Below are 12,837 nucleotides of genomic sequence, written 5' to 3' on the forward strand. Positions count from 1 at the left end.
TGTGTTTGAGGTTGTTTGTTCGGCCGCCGAACCCCTTGTGGAGGTGGATTCGGCTGCCTAAGCTTGCCCCCGAAAGTTTGGACTTTCGGCTCTGGAAAGGGGTTTCAGCCGCCGAAAGTGCCGCCGAACATGCATGAGTTTCGGCTCTGGAGGGAACATTCGGCCGCCGAACCTACCGCCGAAGGTGCCCTGTTCAGCCTTCCTTTGCATGATTCCTATGATTGTTCTAGGATGTTATAGGGGGTTTTTGGGGAGTTGTTTCTGAGTTGTTAGAGTATGTTTGGTACCTCATCTGAGTCCACCTGTGTAGGATTGGACCCGAGGGACCGAGGAAGACATCAGGGTTAGCTGTTGCAGGAGTCAGTCCAGCGTCTGCCAGAGGTGAGTGGAACTAAACTTAATCTTTTATATGAAGAAATCAACTGCTTTCAGCATATTTCATGCATCATGGATATCATGATATGTACTCGGGTGATTGCATTAGAATCACGACTATGATGCATTGCATTATGTACTGTTGGTGTGGATTGGACCCAGGCGACTTCAATAGCTCACGATTTGTTATGTCTAGATAAGACCTGTGTGAGTTCCATAGGAGGGGCCGGGCACTAGGACATGTATTGACCTGTGAGAGCTCCTTTAGGGGCCGGGCACCGACAGAGGGAGTTTTGGGGTCATGTCCAATCCGAGATGTGAAATGTTTGTGCTATGGCGCATTTCATGAGAGCATGTAATTAATGAACTGTTTTCATTGTTTCTACTCACTGGGCTATAGTAGCTCATCCCATTCCCTTAACCCCAGTTTTGCAGGTTCAGAGTGAGTTATGGGAAGTCAGAGTCAGCAAGAGTAAAGAGTAAAGTTATGGCTGGATGTATATATGTACTAGAGTAGTGGACATGATGTAAATGAAAGGAATGTATGTAAAGTGATATATAGATATGTTATGTCACATAATGGATAGAGTTGTGTTTTGCCCTAGTGTATGATTAATTCCTTTGAGCATGGATCCTATTTTACGTTTCTTGATGAGAAATGTGTTGACCAGGCTTAATGTATGGCATGTTTGATGAGACGCCAGTGGGTAGTGTTTTGGGAAGAAAGGGTAACCAATCCCTTAACCTGGAAACACAACCGAGAGGGAAGAAAGGGTTCCAATCCCTTGACCCAACCGTGAGGGAAGAAAGGGTTCCAATCCCTTGACCCACAATGGACAGTAGTCACTAGAGTAGACCCTGATGGCTGTTTCAGATTTGTATATCTGAATGATAGTAGTTAAGGCTGGTAGTTTTACAGGATTGTTGTTTATGTTTGATGATATATGAGATTTTTTTTAAGTACACAGAGTTCAGGTTAGGCTTGCTATGGGTCTTGGCGGCCTTATGCCGACCTGGATCCTAGCGCCGATAGCGGTTCGGGCCGTTATAGAGAGGTATCGGTTTCCGGGTCGTTACAGATATTACTAGCGGATAAAAGAAAAATGAATAAAAGGAGAGAAACGTCTTCCTCTTCGCCCTTTTCTTTTCGCCTAAACTGACACTCATATTCTAAATATTATTTTTTAGATATTAAAATATTAAATATATTAAAATATAAAGATATTTATCAATTAAAAACTCTATTATCATTTTTTTTGTCAATTAATGGAGTTCAAATTTTAATTTATTTTTACATATATCACTTAATATAAAATATAGTTATATGGCTTATAAAATTATAAAAACTGAAAACATATTTGGAACTTATACTTTTTTTTGTTTTTTTTTCTTTCAAGAGAATGCTAATGAAAATTGCAAAAACTGTAGCAGTTTTCGGTATGACATTAATGCTTTGGTTAAACATCAAAGAACAAGACTTGTCACCCAATGTAAAAAGGGGAACATTCTCTCCTATCACAAATCAGAAATTAAAAGCTTCAGCACGCTTCTACTTTGCTAAATCATGGCTACTTTATTAGTCTCTGCCAATATAAGTGAGATAGGCATAGACCTAAAATTTCAACTAAGCGTAAACAGTATATTAAAGAGAATTACAAAGCACAACTTTTAAAAACAGGCTAGAATTTTAACTCCACAATGATGTGATTTATAAAAGAGTAAGAAACATTGAATAATTATGATTGTTTTGCAAGCATTTTCAACATATTATTTAAATAGCATTTACAAACATAATACGATAATAAATGCATTTAAATAAATCTGAAAGACTCATCATTTCTAATTCCTAATTTCTAATTTTCATTTAAAAAAAAATAGTATTTAAATAATGATAATGAAATAATTACGATACATAAGTGAGAAACATAAAAAAATTAATAGATAAATAGGGTTTAACTTTCTTTTAATGAGTTATTATGTCAGAAAAGAAAATTAAGATAAAAATTTTATCCCAGTGATAAAAAAAAAAAATTGCAAATCTGAATATATTAACCAAGCTTAAAATTATACCATAGAAGCCTATTTATAGGTGCTTATAAATGAGTTCTACATAGCATAAACTACAACTAGTAATTAGTTTAATTAGTTCTATACTTCTATTCATAAATAACTATGAAAATAAAAATCTTATGACAGCCCCAATAGTATACATGGTCCACACATAGAAGAAATAGGATTAAACACGTTTTCTGGTAGATTTAAGACTTGGAAATAGGAGTCGCAGTTGACAGACACATCTCATGAGTGCGTCCAACATGACTTGCGGTTGACACACTTAAGAGCTCTATTAGTGAGGTCTAAACACGGACCATGTCATGACATATCACACGAGTTCTTCGAACCCTAAGGATAATACGAAATAATTAACTATACCTTCAATAACATCATATAACCCTTCTGTCATCCTCCCTAAAGAGACCATACCATCTCCCTCTTGATTCTTAATAACCATTCAAAAACCAGTAGCTTTAGATGCAACTTCAACCTTATTAATTAAATTATAGAAAACAACAAAAGATATTGAATGTTAAAAATAAGTCGGTATTTCTAAAACCAATATTTTTATGATCAAGTCATCCTACGTGTTTACTCGAGAACTTTAAACACACAAAAGGCGATCTTGTTGATGGATCTGAGAGTTCAGCTGCAGAGCAAATCTTTGAGCTTGAGACATCTATGATTAACACACAAGATTACATAATTTCAGACGAGCATTGAAATTTTAGTTACAACATAATTTACAGCAATGACTCAATTATGGTATAGAAATCCTATCATACAAACCCCTGGAATGAAATAAGTTCACGGAAACATATCCAGTTTGTTCATTTTCATTCCACTTGATTATGAATCAGCCTTTACTACTGTTGCTGCTTCCTCACTACCAGCAATGCTTGAATCACAGGCATGTAAAATAGAACATATGTCTCTGGTTTCCAGGAACTGTTCTGCATTGGTGAGGATAATAGGACCATATTCGAAAACCCACTTCTTGCACTGCAAATCAATGCCATCAACATAGAACCAAATTTATCATCAACAACAAATAAGAGGATAAACTTTTAAACTCGCAAAACTAACTGATGATTTTGTTGAGTATTTATTTTCATCAATTTTGATACTTTCAGAGTTCACACAATAGTATCCTTATGGGTACTGGGGTAGCAATCTTCGTAATGTGTCCATCCCACCCTCAGGCACGAGGGAAGGATGATTGTGTATGAATCTTATACGTAACAGAACCAAGTGAGATACCATATATGAACCAAGTGAGATCAACAAGATGGCAAAGCTTATTGCAATATCTATGCAGGAGGATTTTATTATCTCGAACAACAATTAAATTAAAGAATAATGCTTAACATATTTCATATTAAAAGTCGGTATCATTTTCTCACCTTTGCCGCATATTTCTCCATTGAATCACATCCCTTTAGAAGGATCTCAATTATCTCAAGCTGATAAACAAAAAAAAATAGTTGAATGATAGTTCAACTAGCATAAGATATTCAAGGTAAAAATATACAAAAAACAACCTATAACTAGACTTGTCCCTTAGAAGAGTTAATAGGACTCTTAATAATGAAGTTTTCACGGGAAAACTGCAGCACATTATGCATGCTAAAAGAGAAAATAAAGTAGACTGGAACATAATCATAGAGTAACCAAGTAGCAATACTGGAACAATGTAACCTTGTAAAAGGAAAACAAGCAGGCAAGCCTATTATGATCCAGAAAACCATCCCAGTTCACACTGAAATTTTTTTTATCCATTATGACTATCAGGAATATATAAAATCTAAGAATATCCCTTATAAGCCATGACAGAAATTGGATGCTTAACAGTATGTTCAAAACAGAGAAATTAAACCAATCAGAAGTTATAGTAGCAAAAAATTGTTTGATTATGTTTCCTTATTGTTAATCCATTAAATTCTGATACCTTTTTGCTCAAATCTCGTGCAGTCAAATTTCTCATTGGTACAAATAGAAGGAATTGGTGCCCACTCCCCAGGCTCTACTTTTCATAAGTGGTGCGAGAACAAACCTGTGTGTCAGGATTTTTCAACTTGAGTAATACTTCTGAAACAGCACGATGGCAAATTCTGCATTTATCTTGTTGGAGTTTTGAGGAAATGAATACCATTTCCTGACAAAGATTGACTTTTTGACAGAATTCTCTAGGTTGAACTGAGGAAACCTCCAGAAAGAAGAGAGGAACATAATAGTCCACCAAAGTGATGCACTGTGAGAATCAAATTATAGTCCCATTATCGAATTTAAACAACATAATAAATGCAAAATCTAATCACTTTTAAATTGACATGAGTTGGAATTATCAACAAGTTCAGACTTCAGAGTTCCAATTTTCACATAAAGCAAGTGAGATTTGATCAATTATGTATCCTTACCAGTAAAACAACCTGAAATAGAAATTATGTGTATTTATGCTCTATTTAATTCCACTACAAAGACTTGGAATGACTATAAGCAAATGGCCAACCAATTGCACTTACAAATGCAGGTCGACCATCTAAAGGAACAATCAGGCAACAAGATGATGATTCTCCAAATTTATGTGAAAATCTTACAGAATGTAAATTATCAATGTTAATGAAATCCAAACTGATTTTCATTTAAATTTATTAGTAACGGTATTTGAGTTTTCATTAAGTTAAAAAAATAGATAGGAAGGAATTTTAACCAGATACCTTGTGATTTTAATATCCACATGTTACCCACCACACATTAGGAATTTTGCTAGTTATAAGTCACTTGAAAGTTGTAAATATATAGATTGGGAAATTAAACTACCATGAGTTTGTATGAATGAAATTAGAACCATTAAATTTGATTTTTGATACCACATTGTACTCTAGCTACACTCTTAGTTAGGTTTATGAGCATTGATAAAACCTATTTTTAGGTGTAAATTAAAATGCTTACTGGAAGGTATCATTTCAAGGCCATCTCAAGTAAATTGTCAATCACATTCACAAATCTGATATCTATTCATGAATCTAATTAAAAAAATAATTGGGTTAACTTTCACTCAAGGAATTTCAACTAAAATCATATACAAATCCCTCATTTGTCCTTCCATAACAAAATGGCAAAGGACTTGGATTAAATATGCTAGTATAAACAACTTGAGATACAAGATTGTTGGGTTTGTAGGTTCTTGAATGTGCATAAAAACGTATTGAATATGAATATGAAATAACTGCCTATGTAATTCAAACACACTCTAAAATTTGGCTGAAAATTACTTTTCCCTCCTCTTTGCCAGTTCAATATTTATTTATACAATTTAAACTAATAATCCATACAAATATCCCCCTTCTAAAACAAAAAAACAAATTTCTAAGCACCAAAATCTAAAGAATTTCCTTTTTTGGTCCAAAAAACGTTTCACATTTGAGCCACCTTTATATATGGCCATCAGAAAAGACAATGTTACATTTTCATGTTCCACACGACTGCCACAATATGTGTCCATGTAAATAGATGCAACAATTGCTTTAAATGGGGAAAAACCTATTAAAAAGCGCTTAAAATTTGCAAGTTCTTGTTATTGAGCCCTCTAGATGAAGAGATGCTTTATTGAGCCCTTGAACTTTTTTGACTCAGTAATAATGACTACTAATCTTAAAACAGGGAATATAACCCATCTAAACAGGCAATATCATAGTCATAATAGCAGAAGGTGTGACCAGGAATCAATCATTGATAATAAAGTCGTTATAATAGCAAGGTTACTAATATATTACATTTATATTTGGTTTAGCAAAATGAATTATCTGAATATAGCTGAATGATGTAAAAGTATCCATATAGCCAACCCGACTAGTTTGGGTTTAAGGCTTAGTTGTTTTTTATGCATACAACATTATGAATACATAGAAACTCAATCAATTGAAAATATCTGATTAACTGATGCTGTATTTGTTGCAATTATCGGCTGAAATCATGGACTAAATAAAACACACTTTCAGTTATGGATCTAAACAGCAAAAAAATGGGTCTAGTTAGTGGCACTTAGTGGGTTTTCCCATTTACACAACTGCAAAGCATTCTACACTAAAAGAGACAAGAATAGGCCAATATGTGAGACATTATAAGTCAATAGAACAAGAAAAAAGAAGTTGGCCAATGAAAAGCAATCGCAAACTGTAGGCAGTAAAAGACATTCACAAGCAATAGGCAGAAAAAAGAGGCATGACTAATTCTACTTCAACTGCATCTACATAATTTTAAGAAACATAATCCACCATCTTAAATAAAGGGAGCACCTGTTGCTTGAAAGAATGCACTTGAGAGCAGACTACATGAAGAACATCAATTATTTCAGTCCGGGTCTTGTTTTCAGTTAGGTAATCAAGTGCTTGGGAAGCAAATTCCTCACAGAATGTGCACACTTGATTATCCCCGGTAGTTCCATTTGAAGCTTGATCTTCCCTTTCTTGATCATGGTCTTTCACTTGTGTAGCTGAACCAGGAAGACATCAGTATTTGGTAATATTACGATTTTCAAATCAATAATCCTTGAGAAATTAAAAAGAAAATCCCTAATCAAGAAAGGAGTACTGATTAACATTTAAAATATATTGAATGGGAAAGTAATATCCTTCCCGACAAGGGCCCAACAAATTCAAAAAATTTGGCAAGTACTTAAATCTTACAGTTATGTTTAGTTGGGACAAACAATTTTATGTGTTCCATTTCCGGTCTTCTAAGGACTTGCCAACTCCAGATAGTCATGCCATGATGCATGACATGACAACTCTTGACACTAAAGAGTCCCATAGGGTCTTTTTTTCGACATATGTCAATTGGCAATTCAAACAACGGATAACTATTTATATTACTCAAAATCAGGACAAAATATAAGCTTCATTGAAGAAGTTTAAGCTGAGAGTTAGCAGCCAAGTGAACCAAGATTGATTAAAATCTTTCAACAGTAAAGCTACTGATAAACTTGAGCATTAAAATCACCAAACATAAAAGTTCAAACAACAGTGAGCTAGAATTTAGTACCCTGACCACATGATATTCAAATTTTGTAGAACAATGTTCGCTGGTCTAGCAGGACCAGGATTAGCGTGCACCCAGCATAAATTAGACTAGCCAAATTAGTCCAGTTCAACAGACTCATAAAAGGAGCTAAATCCGTCTACACAATACAAACAAAGCTGGATCATACAGACCAAAATTGCACAATCTCCTGTTGATAATATCAGAATTTAAAATTGCAACATGATTATAAAAATCGCATTAGCTTTCCGTGTCGCTGACGTCAGCCCCTACTTCAATTAAACCTTGCTCAGTGTCCGGAATCGTTACCTGCGATATCAATATTGACCACGCTTTCATAAGAAAGCTTCGTGTCTGCCATTTGTCTAGCAGCAGAAGCCCAGCCAGCACCCAACACAAGAAGAAATAAGAGCCCAACTCTCACGTCCATGTTAGTCCATGTTACCTGACGTGACAAACAAATAAGACCAACATGAAGAAAAATATGTGAGGAACTTATCCCGGGACATTGAAAAGTCCAGTATTACTGACGATGATTGATAAATGAGCTTCAATGTATTTAATATGGGTTCAACTCAAGAGGATTATTTTTTAGAGGTGTTTCAGGGGCAAATTACTGAGTATAAAGAAAACGGGCAGAGGGACTAGAGATGCAAGAATAAACTCATGTTCCACATATTCTGCTGCACCTAGAATGTTGATATTCTGACATTATTTACCATAGATATTAAATGATAAAATAACGAAACTCCATGATAATTCTTCCTTAAGACATTCAAATAATTTTTGGCTTTCCATAGTTAACGTTCCACTCTCAAATATAGTAACAACCTTATCCAATCCAGCAACGATGCATAATTAAATTCGAATCAAACAGAAAATAAAGATTATAACAAACTCCTAGCGATATTACGCAACCAGAAAGAAAAATAATTCCATAGATAGAATAAAGAACAAAAGAAATCTAGTAATTAGATAGAACGGAAGTTGGGAAATCGAAGGTTCGCTTGTTATTTTGATATTAATAGCTATTTTTCAGCGACCAATGAAGGCAATTTCGGTTCCAAATGATCAAAAGAAGGAATATCCTGCCAGAAATTTACCGGCGCTTAAGTTTTACCGAAGGGAGAGGCGGAGACAGAGACAGAGACGGAAAGGAGATTGGTATCCTTTGGACTCCTTTGAGTGTTGGGGGAGACGGTAAGTGGAATAGCAGTTGCCTTGGGCTGGCAGCTAGCACTTTTTGATAGCAGGAGCCTGATATAAGCTGTACTTTTCTACGGCAAACAACACGTGCAACCATCCCAGCTTATTGTTTTGACGGTTACGTGGTAATATTTGAGTGGGTGGAAAAGTTTGACCACGGTCGAGTGATGGTGAAAGAGCTAAATCTCCATTTCAAATGTATAATTACTCGAATAATGGGACTGCATTTGAAGGTTCAAAGAGCCGGCTCGGCGGATTTTCCCAGGAAAATGAGCTTGTGAACAAACAAAAAGGGCCATTTAATATTTTAATCAACATCAATGCATTTTCCTCGATGAAATAATCCATAAAAAATACTTTATTAACATAATCACGACAATATGAAGAATAATCAATATCATGATAACCTAATGGATTTTGAGCTAATATCAAAGGAATTAATAAATGCTTTCATATACGCAGCATTTTTAAAAGAGCTTTGAGAAGAATTCAAGAAAAAGTTTGGAAAAAATAATGGACCCCTTCTCTATCAAATTAAGCGCTGCATAAATTTCTTTGTTCAATCCAACACATCTTAATATGGAGTAACTAATCTTGAATTTTATGGCAGACTTGAATCGGGACTAATTTTTGCTGCCAACGTTCGATAGAGATCGTTTAGGGGTTCAATTTTGCTTTTTAATTATTTTTTTGATATTTTGAATATTTTCATAATTTTACATATTTAGATTTTGTTTTCTATTATAAATAGTCTTTCTTGGCTATTAGAAGCTCATTTTTTAATCTTTGAGAAATTTCAACAAGACTTTTAGTTTTCTAACCTATATTTTCTCTTATTTCGTCTTAACCAAATGATATTGGTTAAAACTCCTGATGGAGTCTAAATAGTCCTTTATCATATTGGTATCAAAGCAACGTTCGACTATGGCAAATAACCAAGAGGCGCGACTTGCTACGATTGAGGCATTTTTGGCAGAATTGAGGGAGATGATCGGACAACTGACCCTACAGCGGGAAATCCACCAACCCGCCGCCGCCGCACACCCCCAGCCAGTCGCCAATCCGGTGGCCGCCAATCTTGTGGCCGCCAATCCTGAGGTCACTTATGTGGTGAAGAAAATCTTATGTTCAACAAAACAGGAGGATGAGACGCAAAGGAGGAAGATTTTTCAAGCAATGTGTCGAGTAAGAGAGGCAATTTGCAGACTAATTATAGATAGCTGCAGTTGTGAGAATCTGATAGCTAAGCAATTGGTGGAGAAATTGCAGTTGTCTGCACAGCCGCATCCTTCGCCATACAAAGTTGGATGGATTAAGGAAGGTCTGGCAATTGAGGTCAACAGAATCTACAGCGTACCTATCTCGATCGGTAAATCTTATACTGAACTTGTTAATTTTGATGTTGTGGAAATGGATTGTTGTGGAATTTTGCTAGGTCGCCCTTGACAGTTCGATGTTGATGCTTTGCATAAGGGGAAGGAGAATTCATACATGTTCACGTGGAATCAAAAGAAGATTACTATCTTGCCTTCCGGTTCTGCGAAACATTCTAAAGTGGAAGGGAAGAATGCTGTTGCTTTTTCTATGGGAGTGCAGAAGCTATCAGGCGCAATTGAGAAATCTGGAGGCACACTGACTTTATTAGTGAGAGCAAAAAGTACAATGGAGGATGCACCATCTTTACCACCACCCGTCAAAGAGCTGTTGAAGGAGTTTCCTAAGATAGTGGAGGAATCATCCAAGCTTCCACCTTTATGGGATATCCAACATCAGATTGATCTCATTCCTGAATCAAAATTACTAAGTTTGCCTCATTACAAGATGAGTCCAAAGGAGAGTGAAATCCTCCAAGAACAGGTTGAAGAATTACTGAAGAAGGGGCATATTCAGGAGAGCATTAGCCCCTGCGGAGTACCTGCCCTATTAGTTCCAAAGAAAGATGGGACTTGAAGAATGTGCGTGGATAGTAGGGCCATCAACAAAATTACAGTCCAGTATCGATTTCCTATTCCACGACTGGATGACATGCTGGATCAGCTATCCGGATCTAAAGTCTTTTCTAAAATTGACCTTAAAAGTGGCTATCACCAAGTTCGGATCAAAAAGGGAGATGAATGGAAGATTGCCTTCAAGACTAAGGAACGCTTGTATAAGTGGCTAGTTATGCTCTTTGGTTTGATGAATGCACCTAGCACTTTTATGCGACTCATGAACCAGGTTTTGCGTCCTTTCTTACGCAAATTTGTGGTTTTTTATTTTGATGACATCTTGATTTTTAGTTGCAGTGATGTCCATCCCCAAACTGATGGACAAACTGAAGTGGTGAACTGCATGCTTGGCAATCTTCTGCGCTGTATCTGCAGTAACAAGAAAACTGCTTGGGATCTCGCTCTTGCCCAAGCAGAATTTGCTTAAAACAGTGCTGGCCACAGCTCCACAAAGATGTCACCATTTGCTGTTGTGTACAGAAAAGTCCCAGCATATACAGTTGATCTTATTGCACTTCCCACAGGTTCTCACAATAGTATTGCAGCAAGCAACTTGGCAAAGCAGCACGTGGATATTTTCAAACAGGTACAACAATGCTTTACAGAAGCCAATGACAAATATAAAACTACAGCTGATAAACATAAGCGTTTCAAGTCCTTCAATGTCGGTGACCAAGTTATGGTGTATTTACGCAAGGAGCGTAGTGGAGGACAGGAAAAGCTTGACGCCAAGAAGATTGGTCCATTCCAGATCATTCAGAAGATTAATGACAATGCCTATGTTCTTGACCTCCCATGTGAGATGAAAATTTCCAAGACGTTTAACGTGGCAGATCTATTTCAGTACTACCCTGCTGATGACAGCTGGATGTCGAGTTCTTTACAAGTGGAAGGGAATGATATGGAGCAACTAACCTTGGTCTTTACGGCAAACTTGGATCGGGGTTAACTTTTGCTGCCGACGTCGGATAGAGATCATTTAGGGGGTCAATTTTGTTTTTTAATTATTTTTTTTGATATTTTAGGTATTTTCATAATTTTGCATATTAGGGTTTTATTTTCTATTATAAATAGCCTCCTTTGGCTATTAGAAGCTCACTTTTCAATTTTTGAGGAATTTCAACAAGACTTTTAGTCTTCTAGCCTATCTTTTCTCTTATTTCGTCTTAGCCAAACGATATTGATTAAAACTCCTGACGGAGTCTAAATAGTCCTTTATCACATCTGTTATGGTATATTTTACTAAACTTAAAAGGCTATAGAATGAATTAGCATGTTTAAAATAATTACCTATATATGAGTGGTGCTGCAACTGAATTAGATGTTATTACAAATGAAGATAAGTTGATTCAATTTTTAATGGGCTTGAACGACACCTATGAATATGTTAAGAATCAAATCTTTTTAATGGATCCTCTTCGAAGTATAAATAAGGCATATTCTATGGTCTTAAGAGTAGAAAAATAAAAAAAAAGATTGATGTTGATTCTACCAATATTTTTAACTCTGCTATGGTTATTAAGAATCAATTTCAGAAGGAAAGATTCCAAGGAAAGAAGGAACTTGTAACACCCCCTACCCGGTTATTTAATTAACTGAGCCGAAGACATTACATTCTGTAACAATTCTCTTATTTTTTCTTTATTTTATATCATGTAAATCATGGTTTTTTTTTTTCTTAAAATTCGGCAGAGTTTCCCCTAAAATATGGACTTAATTCCACCTGTGAAAAGTAATATCACACTTCTATATACTTCAACCTTAACCCCCATACTTCTTTTAACATCAACACAAATTCAACTCAGATCAAACACTTCATAACATCTAATTAATCTCAACACAAAAATTTATACTAATCATCCATATTTACATCAAACTTAAAATATTTAAATATATTTAATACCAACTATATACAACTTCATCTCTAAAACTTTATGTACATGCCATATTTCTAAAATCAAATTCATATAAAAATTTACAAAATATACCCCAGGATAGTTAATGATGTAACTCTGACTGGGTTGAAGCACATCTTGCTCTATTGTTCCTTGAATCTACAGCCTGCGCGAGGAAAAACAAATTCCTACGCGCTAAGCAAATTGCTTAGTGGTGCTCAATTTTTTTTTATAAATAGAACATTTAAATCAAAATTCATTTAATAACAGTAAATCAA

At 35.5% G+C, this 12,837-nt stretch overlaps 1 protein-coding gene across 2 annotated transcripts; it reads right to left on the reverse strand.

Annotated features, from left to right (window-relative positions):
* Positions 1-3,112: 3,112 nt before the first annotated feature.
* Positions 3,113-8,716, reverse strand: LOC110620201 (proactivator polypeptide-like 1). Of its 2 annotated transcripts, none has more exons than XM_021763832.2 (6): positions 8,574-8,716; positions 7,780-7,915; positions 6,729-6,925; positions 4,484-4,681; positions 3,834-3,893; positions 3,113-3,432 (listed from the first exon to the last, which is right to left on the reverse strand). In XM_021763832.2, the coding sequence occupies exons 2-6, from the start codon at positions 7,898-7,900 to the stop codon at positions 3,280-3,282; spliced, it is 729 nt and encodes a 242-aa protein (XP_021619524.1). In that variant the 5' UTR covers positions 7,901-7,915; positions 8,574-8,716; the 3' UTR covers positions 3,113-3,279. The 2 variants fall into 2 exon arrangements, with proteins under 2 accessions (XP_021619524.1, XP_021619523.1); XM_021763831.2 differs by having other exon boundaries at positions 7,780-7,901; positions 8,570-8,688.
* Positions 8,717-12,837: the final 4,121 nt, after the last annotated feature.

Source organism: Manihot esculenta, chromosome 8, assembly GCF_001659605.2.
Source record: "Manihot esculenta cultivar AM560-2 chromosome 8, M.esculenta_v8, whole genome shotgun sequence".
NCBI lineage: Eukaryota > Viridiplantae > Streptophyta > Magnoliopsida > Malpighiales > Euphorbiaceae > Manihot > Manihot esculenta.

Coding starts and splice junctions, on each gene's coding strand:
- LOC110620201 (XM_021763832.2), bottom strand. CDS start 7,900: ATGGACGTGAGAGTTGGGCTCTTATTTCTTCTTGTGTTGGGTGCTGGC. Junction 3,894..4,483: donor TGAAAAATCCTGACACACAG/GTTTGTTCTCGC, acceptor TTTGTTTATCAG/CTTGAGATAATTGAGATCCT. Junction 3,433..3,833: donor TGGAGAAATATGCGGCAAAG/GTGAGAAAATGA, acceptor ATTGATTTGCAG/TGCAAGAAGTGGGTTTTCGA.